Source organism: Haliotis rubra, unplaced genomic scaffold (genome assembly GCF_003918875.1).
Source record: "Haliotis rubra isolate DU_JTF1 unplaced genomic scaffold, ASM391887v1 Scf1265, whole genome shotgun sequence".
NCBI lineage: Eukaryota > Metazoa > Mollusca > Gastropoda > Lepetellida > Haliotidae > Haliotis > Haliotis rubra.
Window position 1 is genome coordinate 106200 of NW_025765187.1, and position 18998 is coordinate 125197.

Sequence of the window (18998 nt, forward strand, 5' to 3'; positions counted from 1 at the left end):
CATGACTGGTGCAACATTCAGAAAAATAATTTAACTAAGAAAAGAAATGTCCACTTTTATTGGAACTGGAACTACTTTTTTCATAAATGTACATCAGAATCTCCCTGGCAGCTGTTTGTTTGCTACACAAGCTTGAGTCTCACCTCCGGGGAACTGTATCTGGTTTCAGCAATCTTGTTCTTAAGATCCCAGAGCACAATGGTTCCAGATTCAAAACCTATTAAAAGCTGCGAAAAGACAGTGAGAAAGTAGAAATCAATGCACTTGTACACTCGGACAGTCAGTGAAATGGCTTGTAGACCTTAACAACATGTAATGTCTTCTAGCCAGACAAAATCTGCACATTTAAGTCACACTCTTGTTGATGAGTCAGTTGTAAGGCTTCCTTGTTAAAATTGATGGCAGGGATCTCAAGGTTTTTGTCAAATAGAATTTTTTGCTGTGCAAAAAAGCCTCCAGTGGTATTTTTCCTTGGGACTGTGGACAGCTTCACCAGTTGTAATGTTTTTGTGCATTTGGGGAACAGTTGTGTAATATTGTGAATGAAAACACATTCAGAGAATATTTTGAATCAGTGTGAACACTTTTTCTTGGGAAAAGATTTTACTGACAAATTGTTTCTAGACAGATCTATTGAAACAGTTTGAAACGGTTGCCAGCCAGGAAATTCATGGCAAGAAACCTTTTCAACGAGTGAGTGAGTTAAGTTTTACGGCGTTTTTAGAAATATTCCAGCAATATCACGGCCCAGAAATGGACTTTTTCGACAAGTGATCCTAGACTTTCATCTTGCTTCTGAAATATCTCATATGAAAATACCATTGAATCGTCAAAGGTATCAAAATAATCATTTTAAAGGAAAGTAAGATTTCTTCACTTTTTAATTACTGATAACCTAATTCTATCAAGTTACAGATGCAAGCTGAAACATACAAAAGCAGATAATTCAGGATTATGTCTGTTTAACTATACATGAAGCTGACACACCAATGAACACAATCAGGATGAATCTAGAATTTGAACCCATAATTACAGGATACAGGCTGACTAAGGGAAGCAACAGAAAATGAATTCCAGCACAAAGATGAGATCATCACGCTGAAGACCCAGGTTCGATTCCCCACATTGGTACAATGTATGAAGCCCATTTCTGGTGTCCCCACCATGATATTGCTGGAATATTGCTAAAAGCGGCGTAAAACCACACTCACTCACTCACTCAAAGACGAGAGAGGTTCAATGGGATCCACCTTAGTACACTGTGTTATAGAAATTATGAAGAGCTACTATTCCATCTGGAAAGTTATTTCATTCACTGAATTATTTTTCATTTCATTATTTACCAAAATTAACTATTAATGTGAATGTACATTTAAAAAATTCCGTAAGGCTTCCTTGTGTAATGTTGCAAACAACTTAATCAAAATAACACTATTATCATGTCAGTTTGTCCTTGTCTTATAGTAAAGAGAGTCAAAAGACATTTTGAACCAACTTCTAAGCTCTGTATTAGTACAGTTATTACAACTGGTTAATCAAACTATAGTGTGTTGCCAGTGAAAATGTACCGATGAATTTCACTTTAAGCAAAAAAGTAAATCAAATAAAGTGAAATTATGATTGCGAATACTCATAATATATGTTGCCGATTGAACTTTTAAATCTCATAATTTTATTCAACTTAGGATAAAAGTTGTTTAACAAACGTTCATAGTTTCAAGTCGCTATTATTGGTTTGTATTACAAGGGGTACGCGCAGTAGTTGGAATAGTGAAACAAATGCATGTGCGGTACTAATGAGCGTTAACTTAGACTACGGTAGAAACCAACCCTTCTTGTTCTCGGGGTTTCATTTAATGTGCATACCCCCTTGTAATATATACCAATAATAGGGAAATGAAACTATGATTGTTTGTTAAACAACTTTTATCCTAAGTTGAACAAAATTCTGAAATTTTAATGTTCAATCAGCAACATAAAGTTATGAGCATTGGCAATCTTCGTTTCACTTTATTTGATTTACTTTTTTGTATAAAGTGAAATTCATCGGTACATTTTCACTGGAAACAGACCATAACACTAAAAAGAGAATAGTTTATCTATACTACTCACACTTTGCTACATGAGTAACCATAAAAATGGTTTTATGGCACCAATCAACCATTTTGCAAATGGTGGAACAAGTCATTGACAGTACACAACACCTGTGAATAGCAGGTATGGGATCCACAAGATGCAGTGACATACTGAAACCTAGGATCCATGCTTTCAATAAGCTTAGATATTTAAACCAAATTAGACCCCACATCATAGTTTTTGTTGAATCAATGGTTTCATCCTTAGCAAAGTGTGAAACTATGCATAGTATATGTCTTACTGTAAGCGACAAAAGATATTTGGCACCAATTTTTAAAATCTGAATTCTTTGAAACAGCTCTTGTTTCTGCATCACAACAGATATTTCCAAGATAACCAGTTAAGTAGTAGTTAGGACTACACGGTATTACCAGAATACGGGTATATCGCAATACACTTTTTAAATGATACGCGTTGAAATATTTTTTCTGAGAACCATTATATTGGGTAAAGAACATATATGAAGTTTTTGTGATTATCTTTATGGTTTAAATTAAAATCTACACAGACTTTCATTCACAACAAATGTTTTCCTTCATTATTAATAACAAAATGGCATACTGTTTTGCCATAAATTGTATAAAAAAGAAAACAGAATCCATCACTATGCCACCAATTTTGAGATTGCTGTTATCAGAACCAGAACATATATGTTTAGGGACTTGGAATGTAGAAAATAGGATTGTCTTTCACAATTAGTGTCACTCACTGTCAAACGCTTCAGTTCCCAATATATTGCAATATGGGTACCTGAATCGCAATCTATTGCAATACAATTTATTTGCCATACACAGCCCTAGTATTTATACATAGTGCACTATAATCTTGATATACTTATTAACATACCTACACTAGCATCTGGTACACTGACAAATGTTCATGTAACACATAATCGATATCACAATAATCGATATCACAATATATATCAGCCCCCAGAAAACTTTGACACCTTATGCAGGCAATTATAACTAGCCAACCCAGGACTGCTGTGTCAGCGATATTCACACATGTCCACATCTGTATATATGATATCATCGGGTATCGACAAACATGTCATATCTTTCATTGGGTATTGACAGCGTACGTTAAGACTCATCCAAGTTTTACTCTCGTGGGTCGAGTCGATGTGTTCGTTTTTACCGTTTATGCCAATATGAAAACATTTCTACCTCTTGGCTGATTCAGGTAGCTTATTGTGTTCACGCTGCCCCACATGGGTCATGCCTGTCACAACCTTACCACATTGACACATGTCTCAAATACCATAAGCGACATGTTGCACACTTGTGCATTATTCAGTGCAATAGAGTTCATACATAGAGAAGCCTGCATTCATAATAAAAATCGGTAAGACATGTTGGCAAGTTGAAAAAAACCTACACTGGGTTATAACTAGACGAACACCTAGTCTCTAGTGTTGGGAATTGGTTGAAATCTCACAATTGATGATTGATTCATTACCAACGAACAATCATCGAAAAAAATTGGTTAGCATCATTTTTCAGATTTTCCTATCCAGGTTGTTATTGCAGATATGTATAACATGATGCAACTTGCTACTTTAAAGTGATGACTAATATATCATGAACATAAACTTCCCGGAGTCTTCAAGAAATATTCAGTCATGGCTTTTCAGTTAGTGAAGTGAGTTTTCTAAGAATTAAACACGTTTTCAGGCCCTGACAACTTCAACGATATGTTCCATTGTCAAGTATTTCAAAGACTAAAACAGTAGTTCCAAAATCGTTTATGTTCAATTATGAGAAAATGTGATCGATTGCTTGGTCGCTTGGTCACTGCGACCAATCTTCGATTATTTCAATTAATCGGAACACCACAACTAGTCTCTGAATATATAATTTTGACTGTAATAAATAAACCCATTTAAATTAAAAAGGAGTCCCATTTAGGGCTTTAGCATTACCGGGAAGGCTAGGCAGTAGGGACAATTATGTGGTTCAGGGCCTGTGAGACAGCCTAGATAATAACTAACAGTGATGTACTGTATATGACCGTCTATAAGCCGAATTTTGAGGACCAAAAAAAGCAGTCTGTAGAAGGGGGTCGTCTTATCCATGGGTTACGCTTTCGTCAAACAGTTTTTGCTCTATAAATTAATTAAGATTACCGTGTGTATTTGAGCCGGAAATAGCAATCAGCTGCATTTTTGCACACGTTTCTCGGCGAACAAGTTCAAACATGCACAATAATATAACGGGATGAAATCTGACGCAGTCGTCAGTAAAATATAATACAGAATACTATTATTTAACCCAAAGAAATATATTCTAGCATTGTGTAATTTTATTTACAGTTTTTATGTAAAATATATATAATCAACACTAAGGTTATACGGATCCTCATGAACGTGGTAAGCACATGGAATGGGGTAAAATACGGACGCCATTTAAATTCACACATTTTTACCGATGTTACTGTAAACTAGCAGTCAATGGAAAACGAGGCGGTAATCAGTTCGTGCTTGTTGAATGGGGTAAAATAAGCAAGCCAGTTTGTTGCTACAATAAATATGATATTTAGAGAAGCAAAATATATTATGCATTTTCTGTCAACTACACTTCGTTTCGATCCGTGAGTAGACACAATGTATATGACAGTGAATTCTTTGATTAATGTGGACCAAAGTTATAATTATTGGTAACTGCCAGTTGTCTGTGGTCTGTGTTTGCCGCGATTAGGACCCCATCGCGGGGGATCGACTTATGCACGAAACATACCATTTTTACACTGATTTCAAGGGTCAAGTTTGGGGGTCGTCTTATCCATGGGGTCGTCTTATAGACGGTCATATACGGTACTTTTGGGTTATCAAGTACAATGTGCGAAGCCCATTTCTGGTGTCCCCAACCGTGATATTTCCGGGCCGCGTTTCACAAAGCGATCATAGCGCTACAACTGTTGTAGCTCCCACACTTTAACATAGAATTACGACAGTCATAGCACTAAGATCACTTTGTGAAACAGGCCCCAGGAATATTGCTCAAAACAATAAAATCATACTAAGTCACTTAAGTGGGTAAGTCTGAAGTAAAGCAAGCATTCTTTGGAATATTTCACCCATATCAGAATATGTATCGTATTGTGGCATCATCACATCATTACACCCCTCATCATCTCTATTTGGGCAAGAAAATGTCCCTGGTATGTTTCAAAGTTTCAGAATGTGTCTCGTATCACGGCCTGAACGCATCGTTACACGTGTGGTTATCACTACTTGGCAAGCAAACTTATTTGGTCTGTATCAGAATAAGTATCATATCATGTGCCTCATCATATCATTACAATACTGGTCATCACTATTTGGCAAGCAAACTTTCTTGGTATATTTCAAAGGCAGGGCTCGATTTAAGAGATGTTAACCAGCTTGCACAACGTGCAATCTATGATAAAAACCTAATTGCACCAGCCAAATTCCAGTTGTACTGCTTTTATTGCAATATGTAATGTTGGAAATTGCTATTGAATTATTTAGATGTTTTATTCAGAGTTTACCGACTTAAAAATTGAGTTGCACCTGGTGCAAGTTAGACTAATAACTAGGTTGCACTTTGTGATACTGGGTTGCACCATGCAGGTAACAAAGCATAAATCGAGCCCTGAATGGGTATGGTGCCAACAAACCAACACTTCTAAAAAGGCCAAATCTGGGATTCAAACCAATGATCAATCACAGCATGCAAGCCAGCCTGTCTGAAGGATGCAGTGCTCACAACTTGCAATCCCCATATAACTACGTCAGTGTCTTCACATCAAAAACAGCATCATACTTTCTTAAAAGGATCAGTAATTGGCTCAGTAACTACATATAATTACATCACTCCTGCAAAGTTATAATTACAGCTTTCAGATCATGCAGTGAAATTTCCCATGTACATTTTAACAATATGTTGGCATAAACACAAGTGGTTTCAATGAAAAATAAAGCATTATAAGAGAAAATAAAATTGTAAAAGTCTCACCACAAAGTTAAAATAATTACATTTACATTATTACACTGAATATTCAAATTATTTCCCTTGTAGAAATGCCAAAAATATGTTTGCAGCAAGAATTAAAGAAACAGCTCAATGGCTGTCATAATCAGAAAAATCAAATTTTAAATTCTGACATTATTACACAGCTTTTTCTCTTTCGAAACTGAATTCCAAAGGAAACCTGCACCCATTACCGCCAACAAAACACACACATTCTCCAAACGTAATTAAGTCTCCTTTTTTTGGTTCCCCAGGCCTTTCTAAGTCGTTTGAATAATTTCCACCACTAATACTCAACTTGTAATCTCCTGAAGGGGTACGACAGAAAGCCTCCGAACGGCCCACAAAAAATTGCCTGCATGCTTTATCTTGGTTAATCTGATTTTAAGGTATGCTAAAGTCAAGTCAGAATATTTTTAGGTCTGTTAAGCTGTCCTGGAGAATTCCAGCTGCGTAAACCGTCTCTAACTCTGGCTTTTTTCCGTTGACATGTGAGGGATATTCCGAGTTTTACATTTAGTGTTGTGACAGAAATGGAGGTTTTCATGTGTTTGCCGGCTCAGAGACTATGTAATGGTCTCATCCTGTTTGAGGGAATATTCTGATTAATGCAAACAAGTATTCATGTGTTCTACAGGAGAAAAGTTGGAATTTGCTTCTGACATGCCGATGTATCATTGTCAAGGAAACTGGAGATACTTTTTGTTGTGTTGTTAATGCATTATCATGGAGTTTTGAAGAGGGCTGGGAATGGAATATTATCTTTAACTATTGACACTGATGTCAAAACACTGTCTCACGTTGCAGATACCTCAACATGAGGTGAGAGGTTACACATGAATACACAATGTCATTTAGAAAGTGATCCTATTAAACATCTCATCTTTGAGTGAGTGAGTTTACTTTTATGCCGCTTTTAGCAATATTCCAGCAATATCACAGCAGTGGACACCAGAAATGGACTTCGACGCTTTAACCACTAGGATACCCCTCCCTCCCCATCCCTGAGTGAAAGCAAGAAGTGAACCGATTATTTACAGACTGCCACCATATAGTTGGAATATTGCTGAATGTGACAAGCAAACGCTTTAACCACTAGGCTACCCCATCGCCCCTATTTAGAAAGTGGTCAAAGGTAACACATTATATTTGGGATTACACTTTCTAAGTGAAGAACAAATTCTAGTACTTTTGTTGGGTTGAAGCTGCATTGGCCGAGTGGTTAGATCGCTGACTTTGTGTGCAGGCGACTAGGTGCCTGATTCTGGGCATGTGGGTTTGAACCCCGGATGGCACTAACCCCAACAAAAGTCACAGAATTTGTACTTCACTTAGAAAGTGTAATCCCAAATATAACAGGTGTTACACAGAGATGAAACAGTGTTTATCATTGCATTCAAGATTGTTGCATGGACTCTTGAGCTGTGAGGTTTGAGGTAAAAAGAAGTTTTAATGTTGCAGTCAAGATTACAGCAATGCAACCTCATACTGCAACCTCACATGAGTTGAGAGTTGAGAGATGAAAGGGTGTTTAACATCGTGTTCAAGACTGTTGCACAGACGTGACATGACATTTGAGGTTTGAGTGAGTGAGTGAGTATGGTTTTACACCACTTTTAGCAATATTCCAGCAATATTACAGTGGGGGATATCAGAAATGGGCTTCACACATTGTACCCATGTGTTGAGGTTGGAGTGAATTATGGGGTGTAACGTTGTGTTCAAGGTCATTGCCATATATGACATGGCATGAGGTTTGAGGTGAAGTGTGCTGTAATGTTATGTTCAAGATTATTGCCTGATATAATGAGAGTGAGTGGGTTTAGTTTTACACCTCACTCAGCAATATTCCAGCTATATGGCAGCTGTCTGTAAATAATTGAGTCTGGACCATACAATCCAGGGATCAACAGCATGAACATCGATCTATGCAACTGGGATATGATGACATGTTTCAACCCAGTGAGCTAGCTCGACCACCCGATCCTATTAGTTGCCTCTTACGACAGCCTGATACAATGACATGATGTTTGAGGTGAAATGTGGTTTAACGTTGTGTTCAAGATCATTGCCTGATATAATGACATGATGTGAGTTTTGAACCATGTGAACCTTCTGAGCCAATTCATCTCACTTGGGTTCGTCTCTTGGAACATTTGCGTCTTTCAAGTACCAGGCCAAAAGATTAGAAAACTTACAAATAGATATTTCTCGTGTATTTTTTTTTATATAAGAGCACAAAATCATTAAAATCAATTTCATTCATTTCCATTAAAAACAAAGTATAAAAAGTATGAAATTCTTAACATAACATTTTCTCAGGATGATGTTAAAAGCAATGCTCCCAAACCAGATAAATACTTTTCCGTTTTTCCCCAAACTGATGCTGGTCGTCAGTTTCAACAAAGGTTGACAGACAGCTCAATTTTACCGAATTCAAAGTGACAGCACTGCTCATTTCTTACCTCTGCATTATTGATTTGAATAGAGAGACAGTTTCCTGCTGCGAAGTGTTTATTCCGAGAGCTGTTTTACCATTGTAAATCCACTACCACATATCAAAGCCTTCCAACAGATTGATGTGGCAGCCATTTGTTAATTTTTCTTCCAGCTTGTCTCTTCAAAGAAATATCATATTCTTCTAATATGAGAGTTCATTGAAAAGTAGGAGATGCATGGAATTATTTTGAGATTTATTCCAGGTCAGCAATATTGATGGCATCATTGCTCGACACGGTTTAGTCCATCAACATGTTGTGACATTTTCTCAATGTTCATCGACACAATAACTGTGATTAAATTGGAGCATAAACAGTTCTTATCTGCAGATAATGTGTACATTGGGAGCATGCTGACAGATTAATAATCTCAAGGATTTTGATACAAAGCCAGTTTGTGTGGTCTTGTTGTCGTAGACCATCGTCAGCGGTATGTTTTTGGGGAAATTGTGTCGCAAATGTCAGTTTCGTATTTGCAGTGATGTTCAGGCTTCTACAAATACACACTGATTGCTTTCAATCTACGAAATAACTTCATTAAACAAACTGACACTTTCGGAAATCGAACTTGACCCTGTGATTAAGTGACTTAGTAGTGTCTTAGCCTTAGGTTTATAGTTCGATTCCCCACATGGGTACAATATGTGAAGGCCATTTCTGGTGTCCCCTGCTGTGACATTGCTGGAATATTGCTAAACGCGGCATAAAAGTAAACTCACTCACTCAAAGATGAGATGTTTAATAGGATCACTTTCTAAATGACATTGTGTATTCATGTGTAACCTCTCACCTCATGTTGAGGTATCTGCAACGTGAGACACTGTTTTGACATCAGCGTAAAACCAAACTCTCACTCACTCATAGGTTTATCAATATGGCTGCCATAGAGGCCATATTGAAAATCTGGCTTAAGCCTCCTGAACTAATTTTCGTGGAATAACTGGGAACAAGCATGTGATGTGTCTCCTGTATTGGTTGTATACTTTCTAATGGGAAGGTGCATTCGTAACTACTTGTGTCATTCCGGCAAGCTGGATGTGGACTCGTACCCTTCTCGTGACCATGTTCTCAACTGGGCCTTGTCTAAGCGCAAACTGGCATGGAGATGGAAATAGTCTAGTACTATTTCCAAGGAAGAACTCTGAATTTCCAAACATGGCTACAGCTAGAATATCCCATATATCGTGGACAAAACAGCTAAACAGTCATTCCCTTGGTAAAGATGTTTCTTTGGTTAAAGTTGCTGATCCTTTAGCTCAAAGTTTATGTTTGAATTGTGCTTTGCATGGTTTAGCGAAGTTTCAAAGTTCAATGGTGCCGCCATTTTCATGCTTCCGAAATGCATTTTACTACACGATTTGATTAGTTTGTCACGATTCTTGACAAAATGGCGTACGATACAGGTACAAGTCTTCTTGTTGGTCACGGAAAGAAGTGAGTAGCTATGAATGGAGGTGTTTAAAATGGTCAACACAATGGACAAAAAGAGCAGTGTTGGGAATTGGTTGAAATATCACAATTGATAATATGTTCATTACCAAAGGGCATTTATCCAAAAACAATTGTTTGGCATCATTTTTTCTTATTTTCCTATTCAGGTTGTTATTTCAGATAAGTATAATGTGGTTCACTGTTGTTTTTGTTTTATATAGAAACTGCAAATTGAATTTGCAAATTTCACATCCAATGTAAATGTTGCTTTAAAGTGATGACTAATATCTCATGAACATAAACTTCCTTGTGTCTTCAAGAAATATTTAGTCAAGACTTTTCAGTAAGTGAAGTGAATTTCCTAAGAATTAAACAAGTTTACAGGCCCTGACAACTTCTAAGATATGTTCCATCATCAAGTTTTCAAACACTATAACCGTAGTGACAAAATCGTTTGTGTTCGATTATGAGAAAATGTGATCGATTACTTGGTCGTTTGGTCACTGCAACCAATCTTCGATCATTTCAAATAATAGGAACACAACTAAAAGAGAGCATGACATAAGCTCACATCAGTTTCAGTCTGGTGTGATGAAAAGATATGTTGTAGAGATAGCTTTAAAATAGCTTCTGCATCATTACACAATTTCAGGATTTGCTAAGTATCGTCTTCACTGCATCACCAGCCACCAGCTGGCGAGTTCTGCTGAAATAACCACTGGGCATCATATTCTCACAAGCAAAAGACGTCAGACAAGTCGAAAATTAAATAAAACATTTTTTTAGACCAAGAAACCATAATGCCACAGTCAATAAAATACCATATTTGACCAAAATGTTTAGTTCAAAGTCATAACCTGTTAAAATGTCAAAAACCTTAATGCATTTATTGACAAAGGAATCCAATAGACTGAAGACTTGTGGAATCTTCTTGAGAAGCATATGACACACTGCACTGATAGCCTGTCTGTCATATATAGTTCACTCAAGTGCAGGCAAGTCCTTGAAAATTAAATTTATTCACTTGATGTGATATGAAATTAATCTGCAGTATTCAAAATGCTTTTGAGTGATGTGTGAGTGAGTTTAACACCACTTTGAACAGTATCCCATTTATACCACAGCTTAATGTGAGAATAAAGCCTGTGGTCATGAAGTCTGAGTGATGAGTGAGTGAGTGAGTGAGTGAGTGAGTGAGTGAGTGAGTGAGTGAGTGAGTGAGTGAGTGAGTGAGTGAGTGAGTGAGTGAGTGAGTGAGTGAGTGAGTGAGTGAGTGAGTGAGTGAGTGAGTTGAGATGAGGTGAAATTGGGTTTAACGTCGTGCTTGAGAATATTTCGCTCATATGACGACTTGCATGCCTGTGTATGTGTATGTGCGGCTGCTTGTACTAGCCCAGACTGAAGCTGGTTTTATAGTTCTAGCCCACTGTAATACCATGCCGCAGTGAAGCATGAATACCCAACTCAGACACATTATACTGACTCCGAGCCGACCAGTCCTTGTTGTACCCATTAATGCCAAGCGCCAGACAGGGACCAACAAGTACCATATTTTAACGTCTTATGGTATGACGCAGGCGGGGATCGAACGAGTGAGTGAGTGAGTGAGTGAGTGAACTGGGCTTCAAACATTGCACCCAAACTCAACTGGGAAACCCATGCCCCCAATAAATGTGTAACCTTTTACCACAAATCTCAAAATCTGTTTTGTCCAGTACATTTCTATATTGAAAATCATATAAGTAAAAATTTAAACCCTTAGAGATGGAACCCCAAAAGAGTTAACTGTGGTTTAAATAAGATTCCACTAAACCTGAATGCTGGTTATTTTCAGAAGCTCTAGACCACAGTTCTGTTTCAAATTTGCATTTCATTATCAACAATATTTCCTCAAATTCTCATGTCCATATCCACAGCAGACTTCAAAATTCAGTGTATGAAGGTCAAGGGCAACTGTCATAACCCTGGCATTGAAAGTTAAAACCGCGAAGATCCGGGTTAGGATATTGATCTTCAGCAACCCATGCTTGTCATAAGAGGCGGCTAACGGGATTGGGTGGTCAGGCTCGCTGACTTGGTTGACACATGTCATCGTATCCAAATTGCAGAGATCGATGCTCATGCTGTTGATCACTGGATTGTCTGGTCCAGACTCGATTATTTACAGACCGCCGCCATATAGCTGGAATATTGTTGAGTGAGGAGTAAAACTAAACTCACTCACTCACTCATTGAAAGTTAAAGCTTGTGGGGATGCCTCGATCTAAACATTGTAGGGGCAGGTTTCAATGACCCTTGGACATCCCAAAACAAGCCTTACCAATACTCCCACTTCCAATTGTCAATGTCAGACACTTATTTTTAAAACTCCTCTAAATTTTCATTTCTTTATCCACAATAATACTTGACATGGCCATGAATGAAGACACAGTCAGGTAAACCTTACACCACAAATCTTGCAAGTAGGCTATCAGACAACGGTGACACCTTCGTTCATCAATACCTGAACTACAAAGTAACACACTTGTTGATGGATCTGGGAGTGAGTCAGTCTGCCAGACTGTGACTCATGATGTGTCTCCGACATGTCTAATCTTCTCATCATCAACACAGTCGCAAATCTCATGTTATACCACAAGCAAAACTACACCATCATACAAGTAGGACGTCCTGGACATGTGAACAAATGACTAATGGTATGATCATCAATTCACATATTTGGGTCCTATGAGTGAGTGAGTTTAGTTTTACGCCCGCTTTTAGCAATATTCCAGCAATATAGTGGCAGGGGACACCAGCAATGGCATTCACACATTGTACCCATGTGGGGAATGGAACTATAAACCTAAGGCTAAGACACTACTAACGAGTATGGGTTTAAGCTGCTTTTAGCAATATTCCACCAAAATATCACCTCTGGGGACACAAGAAATGGGTTCCACTCATTGCCCCCATGCAGAGCATAAAACCCTGGGCCTAGATTTTCGAAGCTCTCTTAGCGCTAAGATAGTCGTAAGTGCCATACATTAATATTAACCTACGACTATCTTAGCGTTAAGAGAGCTTCGAAAATCTAGGCCCTGGTCTTCAGCATGACAAGCAAACGCTTTAACCACTAGGTTATCCCACCGCCCCAGGTGTTACATGAGAGGTAGTCTGTCTCACAGTACCCGAACCATATTATTTTCCCTACAGCCTAGCCATCCCTGCAATGCTATAGCCCTACATGAAGCAAGTGTAGATTTCCCCAGGTTCTGAATCTCTGGTCTCCCTGGGGCTCCTTTTCAATTTAAATGGATTTATTTGTTACAATAAAAATTTCATATATTCAGAGACTACCAGTAAGCGTTAGTCTACGTGAGAGGATAACTTAAACGTAATTATTAGCTCAGGAACCATTTTGACCACCTCCTCTCTATGTTACAGTGCCTCTGAAGCCAGGCATAGGGTACTTACTGATCAAACTGGAACTATTGTGTTATTCCACTGTGCGATATAGTTTCTAAATTTTGCTAGCCATGCCTTAAAGTTACTAGCCCATAAAATCATTCACTAGCCTGAAATTTAAATGGCTGCGAATATGATGAACATTTTTATCAGGCCATAATCTTGCATGATTTAACAGTGTATTATAACTTAACAAGTCGGAGAGAGCGATATATTTACAAAATTACCCCATGAAATTTCACTAGACCAGTTGGGCCAGTGACTGGAGATTTACTGGCCCAACTGGATTTTTACAAGCCACGGGCTAGCAGGCTATTCCACACACTGTGTTGTACACAACTTACCTTGCTAGCATCTATTGGGTTATCACTGAGATGCACTACTGGCCCTGGGTGTGTTTTCCGAGACCTGAAATGGAAAATGGGAGTGATTATTACAAAAGCACATACCTAAATGTTTCATACTTGAAAATAGGGACCAAGGAAGTTTACTGTCATTTTCTTGTAAGGTGACACAAACTTTGGCAAGAAGAGACACGAGAGACGTGTCTGGTGAATTTCAGCAATATATGAGCCACACAATTAATTTTCATAAATACGGCACAGGTAAATATCAGCTATATATCAGTTATAACACATGTTATCTATAACACATTTTTTACCCAAAGGAGCTATAACACAGTTATAACACATGTTAGCTATAACACATACAGTGCTGCAGCCAGGATTTCCTTTGAAGGGCCAATAGACCGATCCAGTCCCGGCCGATAAGCCCCGGCCACTTCGTTTTTGACGTTAGGGGGGACAACCACTAGCAAATCACAATGGCGTCACCGCCGGCGAAACGTTACGTGATTGCGAACGTTGTTGATGAATTCTGCTTGTGATACTTTGGTATCCGTCGTTTGTGAATGTTATTCAAAGAGGCAAGTTATAGTTATATATATTTTAGCTGGCAGATTACAACTGGCGGGTGAAAATGAGTTACATGCCCGATGAAAAAGCTGCCCTCGACTAGCTGCTGAGACTGTAGGAAGCGTAATTTCTTCGAATCAATTAATCTATCTGGCAATTCACCTCCGTCCACAGATATTAGCAGGGGAAGGATAACTGAATTTTGTTGTTTGGGTTTATAATTTTTAAAACTCGTGGAACACAACCACATGTTCATGTTGCAGATCTTTCGGTATCTATAAATAGATTATCAACACTGCGCTGCGGGCGCTGTTCAAATTTAGTTCAATAATCTGAAAACATGGGGTTTTATCTTTTAATGAATTAAGAGAATGGTAAATAAAAACAGAAAATATTTCCCGTCTACTACTTCATGCCCCTTATTTGTCTGTACAATTAATGTAAACAAATCAATCACAGCATAATCTATTTGATCTAATTTGGAAATATGGAAAAGGTAATTGAGCTTGTAAACAATATGTTTCCATGGACGTATCTGGACATACCCAGAAGCAAATATTCAACAGCTGATCTGCAGCAACTCTCAGTAACGTTTCTCTCTTCAAAATATGTACACCATGATAAAATGACACTGAATATAAGGAAATCATTTTTTTAATCATCATTTCCATTTATTTTTTCTATATGTACTTTGTTGTGGAATCCTTATTTACATACAAACTTCCATAATACTGGACTTCATGAACTGCCAGCGTTTATGTACAGGTATGTCACAGCACCAGAACACAAAGAAGATCCAAGATACAGTCTGCACCTGTACACTAGCTGACCCATCTTCCAGAAATAGGAAACATGTGATGCAAATGGAACAGAGAATCCACAGTTATCCGAACAATTAACTAGCATTGAAATAGAATGGTACACAAAATACAAATGTAGATCTATTGTTTTTTTCATCAGAGATGTTTAACTGCTAACTACTAGTGTAAATAAGGTGCAAAGAATATATCTTATGTTCAAAGCCTTCTGTCAATACAATTACATATTGACATTATTGCTTCTTAATTGAACAATGATAATCTTTGTTTTATTAGATCCGAGATTACATCCCTAGAGGACATAACACTGATTTTGATCTATTTCCATTTCTGAGATACTTACTGGTGTCATAAAAATTATAGTAAAGTTGATTCAAAATTTGGTAAAAGTCATAACAAAGGTTTAGGAAAACAGACATGAAAATGTCCTGAAGCGTTCACCTCCTACAAACCAGTGTGCAATTTAATATGAAGCTCATTTTGCAAATAATCATCAACAAACCTTGAACAATTTGTCCACATCCACCATCTTAATAAACACTAGCTTTGGCTCAGTCTTCAAATATTAGTAACCTCCTAAAAACGTTATGATTTATCAGAAGAATTACATCAAATATGGGTTAAATATATGTTTCAATCTTTATTCCGTTACATGAAAAGTCACCTGTGATTTTTGTAAGTTATTCTGTTCCAGGACTGGAAAATGACTGACCAGGGTTTGATCAAAACGAGCGTTTGCTTTTTTCAAATTTTCTGGATGTTGAAATAACTTTAATGAGTTATGATACTAGCAATCACTTTCAGAATTATCTTATTAGTAAATGTAGTATTTTAAAAAAACATGTAAAAGCAGGAGCCAAGTTAATACTAAGTGATTGTCCTGCCATGATATGTATGGTGTTTGTTTGCCTAGTTCTGCCTTAAAATCTAAAAAAATCTGATATGTCAATCAATTAAATAATTATTTATTATTGATTATTGATTAGATTATTATTAATTTTATTACCCTTCCACGTTTACAAAAAAAGCAAGATTCTTAAAACATACCTTGCTATCATTTCCAGTGAATTAATCAAAATTACAGTTGTAATATTACTCCTAAAATGTACCATTATATGTGAATAATTTATGTGGCAACAAAACTTCAAATACTGCAGTAATGTACTCATAATTAAGATAAACACTTTATTTCACTCCGTCCAATACTCCAGAAAGTCACTATTCTTCTCACATAGTTTTCAGTATTCAATCAACATGGAGGAAGGTAATTCAGTTCAAAGTCCCATGCAACTCTTTATAAAAAATCTGAAATATTTAAAGCATGGTTTTATAGGCACTCATATGAACTAATTTTGATACTTGGATATTGTATGATAGGCAACTGCTGACACTGACAATATTTCCGTTTGAATAAAAAATATTACTCCTCGAATATTTTGCTCTGTTAACAAGATACTGTAGGCCTTCAGATTGTGCTTATGAAACTTAAAACATCCTAAAATGTGTGACAAATTGAAGAATATCTAAGAGCCGAAGGGGACAATATCCGCCACATTGTTCTTTCATGTAACAAGTTTTGCTATTTCGGTTGACCCTAACCGAAATAAAGATTTGTTTACATTGTGTCACGGCTTTTCTCGCCTGTCTCATTTGAGCTTTATGGCATTACCAACTCAATGCCTAGTAGTGACTAAAAACGTTAAGCAAAAACAATTTTGTAGTTACAAGAATTGTCCGTGTTTATAACACTTGCAAAGTCTTAAACTGCTATTTGTTGTCATCAATTGGTAATGATTTTGCACATGTGCAAAAGTGTGGAAATTCGTGCAAATTCTCATCAGCAGGCAGGCGTAGGTTTCCTGAACGATGGTGCAGACATATAACTGATCGTTAGGCCTATTGCGTTTCTTGATCCGCCTCCATTTTTGTTGTCTTGACCGTAATGGTTTTGTTAAGGTACACATCAAATCGCAGCAATATGTAATAAATATAGCGAGTGTAAATGGCATAATTCGAAGCACATCGCTTCGGATGCATCGTTTGACCCCGGAAATAAGTCTGACAAATCCACACTGCGCGCCCGGCCTGCTGATTGGCCAAAATTGACGCATGCGCCAGTTTTGATTGACAGACTGGATCGGTCTATTGGCCCTTACCTTTAGAAACTATGGGCCAATAACCAAAAGTGAAAAAATCTGTAATCCTTCTCCTTGGCATTTTGACAGCCAAAAAGATTCAATAATAAACTCTGTAATCGAGTAACGAGCTCCTTACAGTGATTTAATATTACAGTTTTGAATGCAAATAGGTGTCCTAGCAATGTGCAGAGCTTAAGAAGCCTCTTTTGAAATTCCAGGTGTTTCAATATTTTGATTTTGAATTCAGAATGTTTGACATCGATTTCAATGAAAATAGTCATATTTTGAAATTACATATAAAAACACGCTATAAATTATGAATTTGCGCCGTTGTTGGTGCAAACATTTATAAATAAAGCACCAAGATAAGTACAATTAGTGGGAATCCAGCAATTATGCACTCTGGCTACAGCACTGCACATTTATAGCACATGGTAGCAATAACACAGCTATAACATCTGTTAGCTATAACATAACGCACTTTGTCTCTAACACAGTTATAACACTTTAGCTATAACATTATAACCCACTTTAGCTATAACAGTTATAACACTTTAGCTATAACATTATAACCCACTTTAGCTATAACACCTGTTAGCTATAACATTATAACCCACTTTAGCTATAACACAGTTATAACACACAATAGCTATATAAGTTATAACACATGTTAGTTATAACACAGTTATAACACATATAACTATATCAGACACTACAGCTACATATCTGCTTTTAAACAGATATGTCAATGAAGTAAATATTCCACCAGACCAGTATAAGAAACGATTTCACTTGAGAAGATATGATCACGCTTCAGGAGGAAATGTTTTATGGCTAAAAACTAAAACGAAAATCAAACTTCCTTGGGTCTACTAAAAATAGTGTCTTTTGAAAAAAATGATGTTCTTATCTGAAAATATACCATCTTGATCTCTTATTTCAACTTTCAGATACCTAGATGGATCATGTTTTTTATCGACAGACAAAGTTTTTTTCTCCATCTTCCTTTTCAGTTTTCAACAAGATAAGACACAAGGACTCTTATCATCTTCACTTGCCCTTGAGATACAGAATGTTTCTTCCTCAAATCACCCAATACAATTCCACTTACCCAGTCCCATAACAAAGCCAAGAATTCAAAGAACATTGTTTTTACAAAACCATAACAGAAGTCAAAGAATTTCCACAGCTGTGATACACGTCAGAAAAAGTCCCAAAACAAGTCTTAGAGTGAACTTTTGTAAAGGCAAAGATGTTTCCATTGGTTATTTCCAGGCAAATTTCCATTAAAAAAAAATCCAGAAGAAGCCAGCCGAGTCGCATGACCAAGCTGCTCACACACTGAAGCTGATGGAAGAGATGGAAACTCAAGTGGTGTTTAGGAACAAGATGGAGACTGACCGAAATATCATAAGCATGATTAATGTTCTCCATGACATACTGAGACCAAAGCTTAGTTCCACAAAGACTGTTTTTCATTAGAACCAATAATACCAATTGAAAATTGCAGCAATGGGATCTGTGTTTTGGTGATCTTCTCTTACACCAAAACCTCGCAAAGAATGAAGTAAGTGAAGGTATTTAATCTAATGATGATCCTTCAGGTTGTGGATGACCTTCA

General features: G+C 37.1%; 1 protein-coding gene across 11 annotated transcripts in view; it reads right to left on the bottom strand.

Moving 5' to 3' along the window:
• LOC124266561 (syntaxin-binding protein 5-like) overlaps positions 1-18998 on the bottom strand; it is a 149234-nt gene that overhangs the window by 52471 nt on the left and 77765 nt on the right. For all 11 annotated transcript variants that reach the window (XM_046701370.1, XM_046701374.1, XM_046701368.1 and 8 more), the window contains exons 6-7: positions 13852-13915; positions 144-227 (exon numbers count right to left, since the gene is read on the bottom strand). In XM_046701370.1, coding sequence (XP_046557326.1) covers positions 144-227; positions 13852-13915 — 148 coding nt within the window. The remainder of the gene's footprint in view (positions 1-143; positions 228-13851; positions 13916-18998) is intronic.